The sequence below is a fragment of the Cotesia glomerata genome, linkage group LG6, assembly GCF_020080835.1.
Source record: "Cotesia glomerata isolate CgM1 linkage group LG6, MPM_Cglom_v2.3, whole genome shotgun sequence".
Classification (NCBI taxonomy): Eukaryota; Metazoa; Arthropoda; class Insecta; order Hymenoptera; family Braconidae; genus Cotesia; species Cotesia glomerata.
The window spans coordinates 1,875,675-1,895,970 of NC_058163.1; the positions used below are offsets into that span (position 1 = coordinate 1,875,675).

Sequence of the window (20,296 nt, forward strand, 5' to 3'; positions counted from 1 at the left end):
TCTATTGGAAAGATACAGAGGAAGCACTGGAAATTTTCATCTCTTACAATAGTAATATCGTATTTTTTCATGAATAAATAGTATTTTTTCTTCTAAAATATTTGACAATTAATAGTAATAAAAGTATAGTCCAGCTTTACAATAGTTGTATCGTAAATTTTCCTAGAAATTTTTTCCCGTGTAGCGGGAAGTTGCAGGGATGGCCTTTAGGGTAGTGTCTCAAGTAATGTTTTTACTAGTGAATTTTTTTTTTCTTTGAATGATAATCAGTGATATTTACTAATTAATTTTAAATAATTAAATAGATTATCCGGATACACAAATTATTGACAGGTTAAAAAACTGATTGATTTAATTATTGACATATCTTCACCTCAATTATTGATACCTATACTGCGCACGCGTCGAATCATCTGCTTATTCTTTTATTTACCGAAACTTATTATTAAGTAATCAATTTTATTAAAGTTTATTAATAATAATTTCCATAAATGATTATTTACTACTAAAAATATAAAAATTAATTTAAAAATAATTGAATCAGAAGAGTTCAAACTCTTACAGTAAATTTTTTATATTAAAGTAAAAAATGGCGTCATAGCGCTGTCGAATGGCTGTCAATATGAGATTCAACTTAACAATTATCAACTAGTTATTGACACCCATTATTTAAATATTATAAAACACACAATTAATTTCAATTATTCAATTTTATAAATTTTTCATTTATTGTTAATAAAAAAAAAAAAAAATCATATAATTAAATGAAGAAATGAATTTAAACTCGGCATTTTAAAAAAAAAATTGTTCTAATCAAAGTTGTTAAGAAAATAGACGTTCGTAAGCTGGTTTGATGAACGGATGCTAACTTCATTTTTTTTTTTTATTAATTAATATTTAATATTTAGAACTGACAGTAATTTTTTTCAATTTTTTAATTAATTAGAATTTAATGAAAATTTATATAATAGTTATTCTTATTACAGATGATTAAATATATTTAAAAATAATTTAGGGTGTCAATATTTAGACCCCTGTCAATAATTGGGGCTTTTACCTTACTTTGATTTATTACACACTATGTTTTAAGTGTTTATTTGAATTAGACAATAAGAGTAAAAATTTGTTATTTTATAAATGAGTGATATACATATGTAATCGGCGTATAAAAATTTTTTTTTCGGGAATCAACGTAGTTTCGTTTGAAAGGTGCAGAAATGCAAAAAAAAATTTTATACGCCCTTATGGCTCCCGGGACCCATCTCGGATACCATAAGGGTATATCAAAAAAATTTTTTGTTGGTAACCGACGTATTTTTGTATGAAACTGGTAGAAATGCAAAAAAAAATTTTTTTCCATATAAAAATTTTTTTTGGACAAAAAAAAACAGAATTTTTATTATACGCCCTTATGGCATCCGAGGTGGGTCCCGGGAGCTATAAAGGCGTATAAAAAAAATTTTTTTTTGGGAATCAACGTAGTTTCGTTCGAAATGTACGGAGATGCAAAAAAAAAATTTATACGCCCTTATGGCTCCCGAGACCCACCTCAAATGCCATAAGGGCGTATAATAAAAATTCTGTTTTTTTTTCTAAGTCCAAGAAAATTTTTAGTTAGGAGAAAAAATTTTTTTTTGCATTTATGCACGTTTCATACAATAATACGTCGATTCCTAAAAAAAAATTTTTTTGATACGCCCTTATGGCATCCGAGGTGGGTCCCGGGAGCTATAAAGGCGTATAAAAAATTTTTTTTTTGGGAATCAACGTAGTTTCGTTTGAAAAGTGCAGAAATGCAAAAAAAAATTTTATACGCCCTTATCGTTCCCGGGTGCCATAAGGGCGTATAATTTTTATATGCCCTTATGGCATCTGTAACGCGATATGATAAATAGTTATAATAGTGATAATAGATAAATAAATATAAAATGCTTATGTAAACCTCAAAATTTATAAAAACTCATAAACAGCTATATTTCAATACATTCAGGATAAATCTCTTATATAATCTTATATGCCTGGAAATTTTGCGCTATAAAGTTACGAAGTATTGTTATAAAATCATTTATCAGTACTCTAAGTTAATCTGTTCAACAAATTTCTCATAAATGACCATAATTTGCTGTTATGTTTTATCGGTAATTTTCTACTAGAAAATTTCTCTAAAAACCACATAAATTATTTATAAGAAATCGATGTGTTTGTGGCACTGAAATTACTCGTTGATTATCATAAAACTTTTACGTTTAATATGTTTAAGTGATTTTTCATAGAATCTTATAGGTAAAGCTTATTGTTTTATGAGAAATTCAATTTTCAGAAATTCTCATTGGACATTATATAATTTGAGAATTTCCCACAAAAAAGTTTTTAATGAAGTTTTAAGAGTTTTTGATTGAATGAGGATTTCCCTCATAAACTCGTATATTAATTTAATTTTTAAATTCTCGTAAAGACTCATAGAAAATATAACACTTAAGAATCTTATACAAAAAATTTGTAGTTTTCCTCATAGAATCTTATAACATAAAATTTCTTGTTCATCCTTTAAAAATTATATTAGAAAATTCTCTTAAAATAGCATACAAAGTCGATTCTTATAAATCCTTATAAAAAAAATTGATTACCAAATTTTCTGTACCTCATAGAAATCATACGGACTTATAAAATCTTATATAAAAGTTTGTCTTTTTTATGAGGTTTTATAAGATCTTTTCAACAGGGGTCAACCGTTTTCCTAATTTTTTATCAACTATTTAAATAATTTCTTAACAATCTACTTTTAAAAATAAATTTTTTACAGGTAGTTAATCTAAATTTAACTACTATCGACAATTAATTATTTGTACAATCTTAAGATTATTATCTAACTGTTAAATCTATTTCTTAGGGGTAACATTTCTTGACCTTCCATTCCGTTATCAGGACTTTCTTTATTTAATTTTTTTCTAAATATCCTGAAAAAAAATAAAAATTTAATAATTAATAATAATAAATAAATAATAAATGATAAATAAATCAATAATAAATAATAAATGAATAAATTATAAACTAATAAACAATAATAAATAAAAAAAGAAAAAAAAAACTTACCGCCGGAAGAAACTTATCCACAAATAAAGAGAGTGCTTCTCGCAAACAAACAGCGACATAAAAATACCCGCGAAAAAATGTGTCAAAATTTGCAAATGAAGTTTGACAACATCTGGGCTGGATTTTAATTTACACTCGGCCTCCATTTTGAGATTGCTTCTTATTAATTCTGACATTCTGTTCAAAACTGTGCATCTGAAATCAAGAAATTTGTAAGTGACTAATAATTTTATAGGTTTTTATTTATAAATATTAAGTATTCTTACATGATATAGCTTTTAAAGTCCTCAATGTACTCCAGCGAATTTATTCCTTCCCATATGTGACAAATAAATGCTACAATAATTGTCAGTAATACGGGAAGCGACAAATATAATATTTTGGAAATTGGCATACGTTTGGACTTTTTCTCTTCTGTTGGAGTTTTCAGAATCCATTTGGAGTCTGAAAATTATGACAGTTAATGAAATTAATAAACAAAAGTAATTTTAGATTTTTATAAAAATTGATAATATTAAAATTAGCAGATATTTGATCATTTTTTATTTTTTCAATAAAAACTAGCAACCTTGCAGTCACTACGTGACTGCCGTGACTTGTAAACTGTAAATAAATAAAATTTTGGATTATTAAACAATGACTTTTGTTAAATTGCACTGTACTTTTTTAACTATTGACATTTTAAAAGATATAAGCTCATCACGATGTGACACTCATCAAGAGCTTTCATTTGAGTACCCACATGCATTTTTGATATATTTTTCATATATACATATTAGGGTGGCGCAAAAAAACCGACTATTTTTATTTTTTGAGTCTCGAGTGAAAAAATGTTAGTTTTTGATGTTTTAAGAACCCTCTCGAAAAGACAGCTTAAAAAAAATTTTTTAAGAGGTCACTCCAAATTTTTTAAAATTTCAAAAATCGTCAAAAATTGAACTTTTTTTTTTTAATTTTTTTTCTCGTTACGGTATAATTTTATAGACAAAAAAAAATAAGTTTCTGAAAGTTTCAGTTCAAAATTTAAATTTTGAAAGGTCGCTCGTAAATTTTTTTTTTTTCTTTAATTAGTCATATCGCCAACTTTAACTGTTGGGAGTGGTACGTTGGGGTCTTTTTGGTTTGTAAAAATCTTAAACTACGCAGCAAGGTCAAATTTCAACCAAGCTGGTTTCTAAGACCAGCTTGGGATTCGAATCCACGCTTGGAAGTTTATTAAATAAACTTATTAAATTAAAAAAAATTATTTTTTCTGTATGGTGCTTGATTTTTAGTTCATCTCGTGCTGTATTTTTATCGATTATGGTACTAAATAAAAAAAAAAAAAATGCATGGAATTTTAATTCGAATTGTAAAAGGTCGCTCGAAGAAATCTAAACTAATGCACTAATAAAATGAAATAAATTACGAGCAACCTTTCAAAATTTAAATTTTGAACTGAAATTGTTAGAAACTTATTTTTTTTTAGTCTATAAAATTATACCGTAACGAGAAAAAAAATTAAATTTTTTTTAATTTATTAGTGCATTAGTTTAGATTTTTTCGAGCGACCTTTTACTATTCAAATTAAAATTCCATGCATTTTTTTTTTTTTTTATTTAGTACAATAATCGATAAAAATACATCACGAGATGAACTAAAAATCAACCACAACATAGAAAATATAGTTTTTTGTTAATTTAATAGTTTTATTTAATCAACTGCCAGGCGTGGGTTCAAATCCCAAGCTGGTCTTAGAAACCAGCTTGGTTGAGATTTGACCTTGCCGCGTAGGTTAAGATTTTTTCAAACCAAGAAGACCCCAACGTACCACTCCCAACACTTAAAGTCGGCGATATGACTAATTAAAGAAAAAAAAAAAAAATTATGAGCGACCTTTCAAAATTTAAATTTTGAACTGAAACTTTCAGAAACTTATTTTTTTTTTGTCTATAAAATTATACCGTAACGAGAAAAAAAAATTAAAAAAAAAAAAATTCGATTTTTGACGATTTTTGAAATTAAAAAAATTTTTTTTTAAGCTGTCCTTTGGTGAGGACTCTTAAAACATCAATAACTAACATTTTTTCACTCGAGACTCAAAAAATAAAAATAGTCGGTTTTTTTGCGCCACCCTAATATATATAATATATAAAAATATATGAAAAATTGATATGGGTACTCAAATGAAAGGTCTCGATGAGTGTAACATCAAGATGAGCTTATTGAGGTCATTTCTTAATTCTGTATCTAGAGATACAGAATTATAAATAAAAACATATTTAAAAAATTTCAAATTTTTTTATCGAAAAAAAATTATAAAAATTTTCAAATGCTAGCTAATTTTATTTTCATAAAAAATTCAAAGACTTGTAAAATATCTATATTAAAAAAATAAAATTAAAAAACCCAAACCTGCAATAATATATACTGCTACTGCAAAAACAACCATAAAAAGCGGAATGAATACAAAATGATGAACCAAATGAAAATCTTGGTATCCAATAAAGCAAATCCCAGTCATACTATTTGCATCAATAATATTCAAGGACTCAACAATCATAATCGTGGAAAAAGCGGGAATTCCCCAAGCAGTAAAATGGAACAAGAGAGACTTAACATCATACTTTTTCTGCGCAGTCTCATCGAACTTCATGAACCAGATCAAGACGAGGATTCCGAACCAGATGATAGCAGCAAGAAGTGAGAAATAAATCAAAATAAACACCGCAATGCAAGCTGAACTATCTCCAGCAGGCTCAGCGATCCTCGGAGTGTTATCCGGGCGGCAGACAATGGCTTCCCTGATCCCGGTGAATTGGAGCAGCCACCCGATGCAAGAGGCCAGGAAGCAGCAGTTGATATAGAAGATAGCGCGGTCCGAGTGGCTTCCATCTGTCCAGTTGATCAGGAACGTCAAAATTGCTGCTAAGTTAAAGCAAGAGCAGGTGATAGCTGACCAGAGGATCAGCTGGTGGGTCTCCTGGTGCTCGGATTCGCTGAAGAGAGCATTTTTGCAAGGAAAGCCGCAGCCTTCGAGCCCCTCGACTGTCACGCGGGTGTCGTTGGTCCGCACCAGCGGTGCTAAGCAGGAACTTGAAGAGTCAAAGTCTACTGGCAAGTGCGGCTGGTTGTTCAGCTGCGGGAAGAGATCCCTGTTGCTGCAGTTTATGAACTTGGGCCAGATGAGTTCGTCGAAGACGAGCCTGCAAGGCTCTTCTATCCTTCGGCACGTCTCCTGCGATGGAAGCACCACGTGGTTGTTCAAACATTGAGGACGGAAGATCATGCAAAGTAATGGTTGGACTACTTTCCAGCATCGAGGGATGTATTGCAAGGATGTTTGAAGCTCGTGCAGCTTTGCCTGGAAAAGTCAAGTTAGTTTTAATTAATTAATTTGTTAAATTGCACTGTACTTTCTTAAATATTGACGGTTTTAAAGATATAAGCTCATCCTGATGTTAGAATCATCAAGAGCTTTCATTTGAGTACCTACATGCATTTTTCATATATTTTTCATATATACATATATATAATATATATAAATATATAAAATATATGAAAAATTGATGTGGGTACTTAAATGAAAGGTCTCGATGAGTGTAACATTGGGATGAGCTTATATCTTTAAAAATGTCAATAGTTTACAAAATACAAGGTCATTTCTTAATTATTGACATTTTTTACGATATAAGCTCATTTTGATGTTTCAATCATCGAGACCTTTCACTTAAATACCCACATGCAATTTTTATATATTTTTCATATATACTTATTTATAATATATATACTCTCGCGGTTTTTGAAATACCGTAATTTTTCGGTATTAATGCGTTTACCATAAATTTACCGTTACAATTCTGAAATAATACGGTATTTCTGTGGTTATATTGGCCAGTTTTTTTTACTATAGTTATACAGCATTTTTACTGTACTTTTGCTGCAAAATTCAGAAATAATACGATTAAATTACCGTAAAACTCTAGAACTTTTACCGTAAAAAATCTATGTATTAACTATAATTTTACTATAATAAAATCGTATTTCTACGGTAAAAATACCGAAGATGTACTGCAATTTTGCCGCGTTTATACTGATATAATGCTTTCTACCGTAAGGTGGACGGTGATGTTTATTACTCGGTGGGTCTTATTAGGTGACTGAATAAATAGTTACGGATAGTGTCTCAGATAGCTCAACTGGTAGAGCCTTTGACGCGTAAGTATATGATACGGGTTCGAATCCCGGTCTGGACTCAAAAAAATTGTAATAAATATCTTAATAGGGAAATAATTATAGTAACCTCTTAAAAATTTATTCATGATAATTTATAATAATATATAAAAAAATTTTTTAAGCTATTGAATAATAGTAGTAAAGCAGCATAATTTCGGTATTTTACCGGTAATAGAATGTAGGGATCTTCTTTTCCGGTTCTTTGCTGCAATAGTGCCGCAAATATACAGTAAATATGCGGTACATTTACGGTTTGAATGCTGTTAATATACCGTAATTTTCCTATTGTATTGCCGTAAATATTCTGAATTTATTTCGTAATTTTTTCGTCATAATTCGGCAAAAAAACTGGCTAAAATAACTGAAGTATTACGGTAAACATACAGCATTTATATCGTATAAATACCGAATCTTTGCGGCATTTCCGAAACCGTGAGGGTAGATAGATAAAATATATGAAAAATTGATGTGGGTACTCAAATGAAAGGTCTAGATGAGTGTAACGTCGGGATGAGCTTATATCTCTAAAAATTTCAATAGTTCATAAGATACAAGGTCATTTCTTAATTATGTATCTAGAGATAGAGTATTTTCGAATGCAGCCTAAATACTTATCACAATAAATTGACTATCGGTGAAAATGATATGAAATCCTGGACACTAAATTTTTCTTATTCTCTTAATAATATAGATGAAACTGAATTAAAAAAAATTCTTAAAATTGTCGAAATTGATGAATTAATTTTCATTATTATTATTATTTTAAATTAATTAAAAAATATTTTTTTAATAAATTTAATTTAAAAATTTCAGTCCTAAAAAATTAAATAAAAATTTTCTAAATCAAAAATGTTAATTACCTGAATTTCATCTTCTGTCTTATAGTACCTTTTGACAATCCCATTGCTGCTCATGGAATACGGCAAGGTAACAGTCAGACAGTCAGGAGTTTTCATCCGGACACATTCCACAGGTCTTATACAGTCCTTCGTTTTCAAAATTTCACCAACATCATCGGTAGTCACTTTATTTATTACTACAATTAATACAAGCCAGACAACCTAAATAGGTAAAAAAAATTATTTTATTAATCATTATTATTTATTATAATTTATAATTGATATTTTACTTTGCTATAGTGAAAATCCATGCTTTTGGAGTCGCAAACAATCAACAAGTGTTTTTACCGGCCAACAGCGCTATACTGACTTTTACAAAAGAATATTAAGTGCTCAAAAGTATACTTACTGTGTGTAGAAGTTAGTTTTGGAATTATATACAAGGACTATAGCAATTTGTTGGGTTCTAAGAAATGGTGAGTATTGAAAAATGTATATTTTAGTTATTAGATTTTATCTTTTGTGGTATGTTTGGATTTTTATCATTTTTAAAATTTTTTTTTTTGACAAACAAATTTGTTCGAAAAAATTATTTTAAAAAAATTGCATTTTTAATTGATTAAAAATTTTTTTTTGGAAAATTTATAAAAAAAAAAAAAAATTTTTTTTAATTAAATTATTGTTTATTAATATCTACAAAAAAAATTAATATTTTATTTTTACAAGTTTATAATAATTAAAAATATACATAAGAATTATAAATAAAATTTTCAACAATTAGTACTTAAAATTAATCTTTTTTTTTTATTACAAAATAACTTAATCTTAAGCTTAAATGTCAAAATAATAAATTTGATAGACAAACTGAAGAAACAAAAGGATTAAAAATTATTAATAAATATTAAAAAAAAATTCTTTTGGTTAATCAAGGAAATTTTTGAAACTAGACAATAAAAAAATGTCTTATTTCTTTTTCAGGAAAAAAATTAAGAATTAATTTTTTGTAAATAAATTAATCAGCGAACTACATTCAATGGTATAGCCATATTGCGAGGTAACCTCGTAGCAATTAATTCAGCAATATTCTTACTGACTTCATGCCAGACGTATTTCCCCATGATAGGAACTTCTTCAAGAGCTGGACGGAATGACACTAGTATTGTAAAGCAAACACCGTCGCCTGGTTGTTCTCCGCTGTATTCTACTGATAATAATCCGTGAGGTCTGTGTTGAGCTACATTGTGGCCAAAAATTTCCTTTTTGAAAAAAAAATTAATTAATTATTATAAAAAAAATCAATCATTATAAAGAAAAATTAATGACTTTAAAAAAATGAATTAAATAATTGCTATAACAAAAAAATTAATTCATTACTCTAAAAAAAGTTAATTAATTGCTATAAAAAAAATTAATTACTTTAAAAAAATTAATAGATTACTATAAAAAAAATTAATTAATTAATTACTATAAAAGAAAAATTAATTACTATATAAAAATTAATTAATAAACTACTATAAAAAAAAATTAATTAATTGTTATAAAAAAAAATTAATTACTTTAAAATTAAAAATAAATAAATAAATTAATTACTACAAAAAAATTAATTAATTAATTACTATGAAAAAAATTAATTACTATAAAAAAAAATTAATTACTTAAAAAAAATTAATTAATTAACTACTATAAAAAATTAATCAATTACTATTTAAAAAATTAATTAATTAATTAATTACTATAAAAAAATCAATTTTAAAAAAATTAATTTTTACAAAAATTAATTAATTAACTACTATAAAAAAATTAATCAATTACTATTTAAAAAATTAATTAATTAATTACTATAAAAAAAAATAATTGCTATAAAATAAATTAATTAATAACTATTTAAAAAATTAATTAATTAATTACTATAAAAAAATTAATTAATAACTATTTAAAAAAAAAAATGGATACTTACCACCATAAATTTATGTAAAGTTGAATGTAAATTCTTACTGGGATTAATTTCACAAACCGGTAAATGTAAATAATTTTTTTCCGATATTAAAACATGCATCCGGTTGCTAAAAAAAATTATTTAATTAAAATTTTGAATTTGAATTAATTTTTAATTATTAAAAATAATTAAAAAAAAAAAACTTACGTAGCTTTTCTTTTTATACAGACAATAAGCCGTATGAAAAGTTTGCTCGATGATTTTTCAACCGGCAGCAGAGGTAAATGCCAAGGTGGATTGCCTCCACTCTTGTGATCCCTCGCGCGCTGAATCAGAGGCAAGATATCAGTCGACCTAAGCGATAAATCGTCGACATTGCTGACCCATGAAGCTTGCAAGGACTCCTGGTCAGCTTGGTCGGGTGTCTTGAGCACTCCGCCGGTTACATCACCCAGCATGACGAACCTGAACCAAGAACCGCTGGCACACTCGACCATCAGCAACGATTTGGGCTCCATCGTCAACCCGGTTTCTTCCAACACCTCCCGCTTCACTGCTGCTATCAGCGACTCATTCGGCTGGACTCTTCCAGCAGGTAAGTACCATTTTCCGGCACAAGATGCCTTTGCTTCTTGAATCATCAGCACTTGGTCTTTGTCGTTTATTATCACTGCTGCTACTATGTAGGTGACTGTTTTTTGACATATTGGAAGGTAGTTGGAGGTCGATGTTGGTTTTATTCCTTTTGTTTCTGGAATCCCGGGATTTAATTATTAATTATTAAAATTAATATTAAAATTTTGCTTTATTAAATAATGATTCTTGTTAAATTGCACTGTAATTTCTTAAATATTGACATTTTTAAAGATATAAGCTCATACTGATGTTACACTCATCAAGAGCTTTCATTTGAATATCCACAAGCATTTTTGAAATATTTTTCATATATACATATATATAATATATATATAAATATGAAAAATATATGAAAAATTGATGTGGGTACTTAAATGAAAGATCTTGATGAGTATAATGCTGGAGTGAGCTTATATCTTTAAAAGTGTTAATATTTCACAAAATACAAGGTAATTTCTTAATTATTGACATTTTTTAAGATATAAACTCATTTAGATGTTATACTCATTGAGACCTTTTATTTGAGTACCCACATGGATTTTTGATATATTTTTCATATATACATATATATATATATATATATATATATATATATATATATATATATATATATATATATATATATATATATATATATATATATATAATATATATAAATATATAAAATATATGAAAAATTGATGTGGATACTCAAATGAAAGGTCTTGATGAGTGTAATATCGAGACGAGCTTATATCTTCAAAAATATCATTAGTTGATAAGATAGCAAAGTCAGTTCTTAATTATTGACATTTTTTAAGATATAAGCTCATTCCGGTGTTATACTCATCAAGAGCTTTCATTTGAGTACCCACATGCATTTTGATATATTTTTCATATATTTGTATATATAATATATACAAATATATGGAAAATTGATGTGGGTACTCAAATAAAAAGTCTTGATGAGTATAATGTTGAAGTGAGCTTATATTTTTAAAATTGTCAATATTTTACAAGATACAATGTTATTTCTTAATTATTGACAATTGTTAAGATATAAACTCATTTCGATGTCACACTCATCGAGACCTTTCATTTAAGTACCCACATGACATTTTTTATATATTTTATATATATGGTATTTGTGAAATATATAAATATATAAAATATATGAAAAATTGATGTGGGTACTCAAATGAAAGGTCTCGATGAGTGTAACATCAAGATGAGCTTATATATCTTTAAAAATGTCAATATTTCACAAGATACAAGGTCTTTTTTTAATAATTGACATTTTTTAAAATATAAACTAATTTCGATGTTACACTCATTCAGACCTTTCATTTGAGTACCCACATGGATTTTTCATATATTTTTCATATATACATTTATATATAATATATATAAATATATGAAAAATTGATGTGGTTACTCAAATTAAAGGTCTCGATGAGAATAATCTCGGGATGAGCTTATATCTTTAAAAATGTCAATAGTTAATAAAATACAATGTCATTTCTTAGTAATTGACATTTTTTAAGATATAAACTCATTTCGATGTTACATTCATCGAGACCTTTTATTTGAGTACCCACATGACATTATTGATATATTTTTTATATATACATATATATATATAATATATATAAATATATAAATATATAAAATATATGAAAAATCGATGTGGGTACTCAAATGAAAGGTCTCGATGAGTGTAACTTCGGGATGAGCTTATATCTTTAAAAATGTCAATATTTCACAAGGTATAATTCAAAATAAAAATTTCTATAATAAAAAAAAAATAGTTACCAATAATTTCATTCTGCTGTCCCAGAGGATAATCACAAATTTCTTCTCCATCATCCAATTTAAATCCTCCTAAAACCCGTCGTATATTCTCTTCAATACTATCCGGCATTTTTGAACAACTTTATTCCCACTGTCAAAACAACAAATCATTTAAATAAAAATAAATCACTGAACAATAACAGAGCTGACATTAACTCGGTAACTCTGACAGGTGTCTGATAATATTGTTAGCAAGATCGTAGTTATATTACTTCACATTCCTTTCGGCTTTTCCTACTTAAAATTCAACGAGCGCACACATCGATGAATTTATTTACAATGCGTACGTACAGTTATAGTTAGCTACACAGGTGTGCTGTGAGTTTCTTTCATGCCTTTTTCTCTCAACTTGATTTGATAGTTTGTTGCATTCTAGGTCATCACTACTTTTATACTTTAGATATATTACATTTACTAGATCTAACTACATCTTTCACATCTACTCGCTGTATCATGTGTTATGTACGCGATCCGTAACGATACTTTCTTTTATTTTTTTAATTCTTACTATTTATAAGCGGGAAAAAATCTAATTTTATTGAAAAATATTTATTTCTTCTTATTTTTATCACAAATATTAAAAAAATTCTAAATATAAAAATCTTTAATTTTACCTGAAAAAAATTATTTAATTATTTTTTTTCAAATAATATAAAAAATTATTATTTAATATATTGTATTAAATAGTTATTGAAAGTTATTAATTATTAAATAATAATAACAAACGCTCTCTAATTAGATAAAAAAATTAGAGCGTTACAATATTAGTTTCATCTTTACTTTTTACAATTTTAATTATTTATGATACAATATATTAATACTAATTAAAAATTAAAAAATTTTCTAATCTTAAAGATTAAAATTGTAATAATTAAGGAAATCGGAGTACTCTCCTAGGGTAGATCTCTTTATAACTTTTTGAAATATATTATTTTTAAATTTGCCGCGCTTGGTATTACAAGCCTCCATTTTGTGGCGCGGGAATTACAGCCGCCATTTTGTCAAATACCGTTGATAATCTCTTTCTTTATGATTTCTAATAAATTAGCTTTTTATAAAACAATTTTATGCAATAAAAACTTGAATTATTATTTTTTGAGTCGATTTTAAGAAGTAAAAAATTTTTTATTCTAAAAGAAAATTTAAATTGATTACTAGTTTTAAAAATTCGACTCCTTAATTAATAAAAATCAAGTTAGCCGACATTTTTTATTTTACTTAATAAATTATAACTAAAAAATATCTTTTTATAAATTGTTTTTACAGTTTTTCAAATTCTTTAAAAAATTTTTTTTTAACAGAAAAATTTTTTTTAATAAAAAAAATTCTATAAATTTTTAAATGTTGGCTTTCATGATTCAAATTTTTTTTTTTGATTTTTAAATCAAAAATTTGAATAATTAATTTTTTAAAATTAACTCAAATATTTTCACACCCTTTTCTTCGTTCCCAAACAATCATCAATCGTTCAATAAGATCATTAGCATAAATCGGATACTCGCATTTAAACTCCTTAGTCTTAACTTCTTCCATAACCTCACTGTTAACAAACTCCACAAAATTAAGGTTAGAAATTAAAACGGTATAAACACACAAATCTTGATTAACATAAAAAAAATCTTTCTTCATCTTAGAAACTTCTTCTCTGCATTTATTCCTATAAAATACAATCTTATCAATCATAGAAATGGCTTTTTCATTTCCTTCAGACAATTTCAGAGCCTTTATACTCTCAAGTTTGACAATATGGCGGATAAAAATCTTAACAACTTCGTTAATATTAAATTTAAACTCATACAAATCATACATCTTCTCCTTAGAAATTTTATTTAAATATTTCTCGCTTAAAATCACATCAAAAAGCGAGCAATTTTCCTCAAAAGTGACATTAAAATCCGGCCAATAATTTTCCAGGATCATTTTTATAAAAATAGTGTCCCGATATCTGACCGCGTCGACAAGAAGATTCTTCTTTCTGCCATATTTAACATTGACACTAGCGCCGTGCCTAAGTAAGAGCTCAAAAATTTCCCGCGCATTTTCAAACAACCGATCGTTGATAAAACAGCGGCGCTTCATCACTCCGCTGACGATTTCCGCGGAAAAAGGCAAAGATTGGCTTTCAATTTTCAATCTTTGATAAATTTCCTTCTCTTTTTCAAGCAAATAGAGACTTTTATAAGCAATAGCGAGCGGAGGGTTCGCAGATTCGCGAGCTTTAGGGTTTACATCTGCGCCATTTTGGATCAGAAGCCTGACAATCGCCAAATTTTGATTCTTTACCGCTATTTGCAATGGCGTAGCATTGTCTATATCTTCGGAATTGTTTACATCCGGGTTTTTTAACAAAATTAGCTCGGTTAAAGCAGAATAATTTTTTTTGACCAATGCGCGGAGAAATTCGTACCCGTTGTCACTTCGCCATTGCGGGTACGAGGTTATGTTTGATGAAACTATTTTTTTGAGCAAGTCCGTCTGCGATTTTTCAGCTGCTTCTATCAAGTTTACTTTAAGGTAAAATGAACTTGCCATTTTGTACCTGAAAAATGCATATTTTAAAAATATTATTATTATTTTTAGATTTTTTTAGTTAATTGGCTATCCAATCTAATTAAATAATTTTTTTTTTTAATATTGTTAACTTATATAGACAATTTTTTCACAATTCATATCTAAATTTGTCATTAAAAATAAATTTAACTGAAAAAATAATTCAGACGGCCCAGACCAGGATTCGAACCTGAATCTTTTGGTTACGTCTTTAGGATCCCTAAAATAAAAATACATGAGAGTGTGAAGTTAGTCAATAGTCGAAACTCGCAAAAAAATGGGACCTGATTCCTTATTGGTCAAAATTAAGGCGCGCTTAGCGCGCTATTTCATTTTCTAGTGAAATAAATATTAAAAATGTATTAGGAGGTTAAAAAAAAAGAAAAAAAAACATGCAGATCAAAATTAACATCATACATGGCTGAGTTTGTCATTAATAGTAGTTGCGAACAGTGTCTCGGATAGCTTAACAGGTAGAGCTTTTAACGTGTAACCAAAAGATCCAGGTTCGAATCCTAGTCTGGGCCGGCCGAATTATTTTTTCAGTTTAATTTATCTTTATTGACAAATTTCGATATCAATTGTGGAAAAATTGTCTATATAGGCTAACAATATTAAAAAAAAAATTGTTGTATTAGGTTGGATAGCCAATTAATTAAAAAAAATCTATAAGCATAAACCAGTTTTTAGAATAAAATAAATATTATTATTATTATTAAAAAATATTTTTTTTTACCTGTTACTATTGTCGCGTCGGAGTCATTACTGCCAAGCGTGATATATTTTATCTATTCGAAAGTTAAATCAGAAAACAATACCTTAATTTTCAGATAAGTTATCCTTATCTAAAAAATTTCAGTGGGGAGAAAACTAGTTATTCCTAAACTCAACTTACAAATTCAACATAATATAAAAAAATTTATTTAAATTATATTTATGATTTTAATTGCGCAACTTTAAGCGTCATCTATATCCAAATTATAATTGAACTGAATGAGGATCACTAAATATGTGATCACTGAAGCGGTGATCTGAAAATAATTTAATAAAAATTTATATATAATTAGAAAATCGAACGCGCTTCTGTCAAAATGTTTATTATTGACAATTTAATTAATCAATATTTTCAAAAATTTAACTCATCAGTATTTAACCGTTGCCATAGTAACCGTTGCTATGGTAACCGTTGCTATGATAACTGTTGCCATAGTAACAGTTGCCATAGTAACAGTTGCCATGGTAACAGTTGCCAAAGTGGTCACCATAGCAACGAAAAGCGACAACAATGAAAACGTCACATCAACTTTTTAATAAATGATGATTTTATTAATAAAATATAAATTCCTTACGGCTATAACAAGACCACCATTGATTCTAAAAAGTCCAAAAATTGAGTCCGGTATTTTTCTGTGCAAAACTTCAGTTGCAAATTGTTTCAACTGAAAAAAACAATTTTAAGGTGTAAAGAAGCTATAAAAAATTATTAAAAATAATTACCTGAGATTGTATCCCTCCGTGGGTTGAGTAAGCATCCATAACTTCGAAAATGACCTCTCCAGTTTTCTTTGTCTGTAAAAAAACAAAACATAGAGAACCTCTATTGGAACAAAGAAACTGATCTTTAACTCCAAATTTCTTAAAGAAAAAATTAATTTCGCAAGAATTAGGATCAGAAATAGCAAGATACTAACTTCACTAGTGATCTGAGTCATTTGGTTGGTAAAAATGACGATGATGAATATTTCCTTGACCATAGTCGCAGGTTCGCATATAAAAGACATCAGAGGAATTTTGTGGTTGAAGAAAATGACTCTCTTTGCAATCTTATAAGAGTAAAGAATGAGTCTGATGCAGAAAATGATTATTGTCAGCAAAATAGGCCATTCAAAAAAATTGGATAAGTCTTTGAAGATGACAAGAAGCTTCCTCTGGTGCTGTTTTAGTAAAATAACAGTCTTAAGGATGAGTTCATTGTGCGTAGCACTCTTAACAAAGATTAAATCGCTGCAAGTATCTTTTTTGATCAATGATAAAAGCAATTCGTTGGTGAAATTGAGCCGTTTGTTGATAAAGTGCACCAATATGGTGTGCTGCAGCATTAAAATGTTGATGATGAACCCAGAGGTCACCATTACAACCGCCCACCAGTCATTAGAAGCCACAGCTTCGAAAACGAAAGGTATCACTTGGAGAATCATTAAGACTACTTCTGAAATAAATGATGCGATTTCGTAGTTTCTGGTCTTGCGACGGGAAACTGACCTGTTGAATTGGTTAATTAAGTCCTGCTCAAGGTCCAGAAGGTCGTTTAAGATTCTGATGATCTTCTGGTGGTTGAAGCAGTAGTACCACAAAATTACCGTCGAGATCCATGATAGGTTAATTGTTACCAACTTTCTGAGCACTAATTTTGGTGTAATTGTGCTGTAGTTCACTATTAGTCTTACTAACAAAGCTACGCAAGGAATAGACAGCAGAAAAGTGTATATTCTGTCTTGAGTTGAAGGACGCAGGAAAATTTGTCGCTGGGAATTGGAAAACACTACTTCAAAAGGCGCAAGGCCGAAGATTTTGAAGAATGTTACTATGAAGGTAATTGAAGATTCTTTGGAGTTTAAAAAGTTGAAAATGTTCTTCATTTTGCGGAAGAGTTAAGTGTTTCTTTGAAGTCCTGGAGGGTAACTGGTTTTTTAATTTGGTTTTATAGGCGAACTAGGTCATTGTAAAACACTATGATTATTAGATTAATTTTTAATAAACTCTTGACGGCCTACGCCCTGCCTGACATCTGTTTGGAGCAGGATAATTATATAGGTGAGCATCATATTGAACACCTGAAAGTTTATGTTTAATTTAATATTCATTATAAAAGTTAGTTTTTTATTTAAAGTCATTTAAAATTGATTTACTGAAGTAAGTCGACTGTTGTCCAAAGGAACCATTTCGAAGGCGGAAAAGGAGACGTTTTGGTGAAATAGTTCCATGGAAAATTGTTCTAGCTGGAATTTTTGGGGGTTGTAAAATTGTGTTAAGTGAAAATTTGGAAAACAAACTTACCTCGTAGGATATTCCGGTGTTTTTAGAGTACACTGAAGCTAGTTGGTAAATTATCTTGCTTGTTCTTTTTATCTGCAATTTTAATTACATTTTTTAAAAAGTATTTTAAATAAATATTTTTGCAGCTAATACAAAAATACTTACAAAAAAACTGGTCAATAATTCAAAAATGACCTTATATCTTAAAAACTATTGATATTTTTAAAGATATAAGCTCATCCCGATGTTACACTCATCAAGACCTTTCATTTGAGTACCCACATCAATTTTTCATATATTTATATATTTATACATTTCACAAATACCATATATATAAAATATATAAAAAATACCATGTAGGTACTCAAATGAAAGGTCTTGACGAGTGTAACATCGTAATGAGTTTATATCTTAAAAAATGTCAATAATTAAGAAATTACCTCGTATCTTGTGAACTATTGACATTTTTAAAGATATAAGCTCATCCTGACATTACACTCATTAAGACCTTTCATTTGAGTACCCACATCAATTTTTCATATATTTATATCTACATTATATATATATATGTATACATGAAAAATATATCAAAAATGCATGTGGGTATTCAAATGAAAGCTCTTGATGAGTGTAACATCATAATGAGCTTATATCTTTAAAAACGTCAATTATTACAAAAGTACAGTGCAATTTAACAACTCACCTCTTCTAAAACAGCCGTCACAGAATTAGCCAGAATAACAGTAGGATAAATGCACGTTATAAAAAGCAGCCCATGATCAATGCAATCAGGAATCTTCCCTCCAGTTTTATCAACCAAATAATCCCTAATAGAAGACACAAAGAGGTATCCAACATAAATAGCGCCTAAACAGTAGTACAATAAAGAAACCAATATAGTAACAGAGTAGAATTGTGCTATGCTGTTGCTAATTCCGCTCAAGCTGTAGTAAGACTTTCTAATAAAGACCACGAAGTCTAAAACAGTTTCCTCCGACGGAGGATCAATTTTAGAAATAAATGGATAGCACAATTGTCCGCTGCGGTTGGTTAATACCAAAAGCGACTCGTTCAAGCTGAAGTACTTCTTCTTGATGAATATCAACAAAATCGAGTACTGGATCATCAAGTTCCTGATAACGAATTTTGGAAGTACGTTTGCAACAGCTTGAAGAGTGTCTTGGACCATCAGCTTGTTGAACAGCAGCACCGAGCTGATTAGTAAATAAGCTGTGAAAATTGCCAGTTGATGATGCTGGCCAGTGTGCAGCTGGTCCAGGTCCCTTAAATTCCTCACCAGCTCGCTTTCAAAAGACAGCAGGCTGTTTAAAATCCCCGCGATCTCCCGGCGCTTGATGCTGAAGATTAAAATCAGCAGGATCTGGATGAAGATCACGTTGATCCTGAAGAAGATGTCGAAGTGGTGGCGAAGGCGCGATTCTTCTTCCAAGTCTTTGGTGAACTTTCCGTACAGGTAGAACACTTCGAAGGGCAGCAGGATTAGCAGCCCAAGAGAGTTTATGATCAGTGCTGAGGAAGTTGAAGTAAATTCTATGGCAATTTCTTTCTTGTGGTTCCGGTAGGTTGGATACTCTCGCACAGAAACTGGCGCTAGTCCGAAGAGCTTGTAGGTTGAAGATATTAAACTCAGAAGCTGGGTGTCTGATTTTGATAAGTTGTCTATTATCACCATTTTTGATTAGTTCTTTGAAGTATTCAATGAAAATAAATTTAGCAGACATTAATTAATAAAGTACTAGAAATTTGAATAGCGCGCTATGCGCGCGCCAAAATTTTAACCAATAATGAATCATGGCCCGTTTTTTGCGAGTTTCGACCTTTGACTAACTTCAAGACTTTCATCTATTTTATAATATAGGATAGGATAATATTAATTATTAAAGTATAGAAATGAATAATTCATTTTTAATTCTTATCAATAGATTTTTTTAATCAGGGAAATTATTTAAAAAATTTTTATTTAACAAAAAATTAAGAAAATAAATTGACATGTAGAGAAATTTAAAAAATGAAAATTAACGCGGAAGATATTTAATTACTTTGGGAATTTTTGTAACAAATAAATTATGGCAAAAAAATAAAAAACAAAAAATTGAGATTCAGAACTTTAAAAAAATTAAAAATGCAATTTTTTTTAAAT

The 20,296-nt window shown here is 28.5% G+C and overlaps 3 protein-coding genes across 3 annotated transcripts; all 3 read right to left on the bottom strand.

The window, feature by feature from the left end:
* Nucleotides 1–2,757: 2,757 nt before the first annotated feature.
* On the bottom strand, nucleotides 2,758–8,561 carry LOC123266877 (protein smoothened-like). Its single transcript, XM_044731318.1, has 6 exons — nucleotides 8,438–8,561; nucleotides 8,169–8,369; nucleotides 5,488–6,436; nucleotides 3,360–3,537; nucleotides 3,094–3,288; nucleotides 2,758–2,957 (listed from the first exon to the last, which is right to left on the bottom strand). The coding sequence occupies exons 1-6, from the start codon at nucleotides 8,456–8,458 to the stop codon at nucleotides 2,867–2,869; spliced, it is 1,635 nt and encodes a 544-aa protein (XP_044587253.1). The 5' UTR covers nucleotides 8,459–8,561; the 3' UTR covers nucleotides 2,758–2,866.
* A 569-nt stretch (nucleotides 8,562–9,130) lies between these two features.
* On the bottom strand, nucleotides 9,131–13,071 carry LOC123266885 (8-oxo-dGDP phosphatase NUDT18-like). Its single transcript, XM_044731337.1, has 4 exons — nucleotides 12,511–13,071; nucleotides 10,291–10,834; nucleotides 10,105–10,210; nucleotides 9,131–9,403 (listed from the first exon to the last, which is right to left on the bottom strand). Exons 1-4 carry the CDS (start codon nucleotides 12,617–12,619, stop codon nucleotides 9,164–9,166), a joined length of 999 nt encoding a protein of 332 aa, XP_044587272.1. The 5' UTR covers nucleotides 12,620–13,071; the 3' UTR covers nucleotides 9,131–9,163.
* An 881-nt stretch (nucleotides 13,072–13,952) lies between these two features.
* LOC123267201 lies at nucleotides 13,953–19,828 on the bottom strand. Its single transcript, XM_044731747.1, has 5 exons — nucleotides 18,839–19,828; nucleotides 18,157–18,228; nucleotides 18,009–18,098; nucleotides 15,836–16,130; nucleotides 13,953–15,088 (listed from the first exon to the last, which is right to left on the bottom strand). The coding sequence occupies exons 1-4, from the start codon at nucleotides 19,826–19,828 to the stop codon at nucleotides 16,056–16,058; spliced, it is 1,227 nt and encodes a 408-aa protein (XP_044587682.1). The 3' UTR covers nucleotides 13,953–15,088; nucleotides 15,836–16,055.
* Nucleotides 19,829–20,296: the final 468 nt, after the last annotated feature.

Coding starts and splice junctions, on each gene's coding strand:
- LOC123266877 (XM_044731318.1), bottom strand. CDS start 8,458: ATGGATTTTCACTATAGCAAA. Junction 3,538..5,487: donor AGCAGTATATATTATTGCAG/GTTTGGGTTTTT, acceptor CATAATTTTCAG/ACTCCAAATGGATTCTGAAA. Junction 2,958..3,093: donor TGGATAAGTTTCTTCCGGCG/GTAAGTTTTTTT, acceptor ATTTTTTTTCAG/GATATTTAGAAAAAAATTAA.
- LOC123266885 (XM_044731337.1), bottom strand. CDS start 12,619: ATGCCGGATAGTATTGAAGAGAATATACGACGGGTTTTAGGAGGATTT. Junction 10,835..12,510: donor ACAGCAGAATGAAATTATTG/GTAACTATTTTT, acceptor CCGGGATTCCAG/AAACAAAAGGAATAAAACCA. Junction 9,404..10,104: donor CTTTACATAAATTTATGGTG/GTAAGTATCCAT, acceptor TTTTTCAAAAAG/GAAATTTTTGGCCACAATGT.
- LOC123267201 (XM_044731747.1), bottom strand. CDS start 19,828: ATGGTGATAATAGACAACTTATCAAAATCAGACACCCAGCTTCTGAGT. Junction 18,229..18,838: donor TGACGGCTGTTTTAGAAGAG/GTGAGTTGTTAA, acceptor TTAAAATTGCAG/ATAAAAAGAACAAGCAAGAT. Junction 16,131..18,008: donor ACAACAGTCGACTTACTTCA/GTAAATCAATTT, acceptor AATTATTTTCAG/ATCACCGCTTCAGTGATCAC.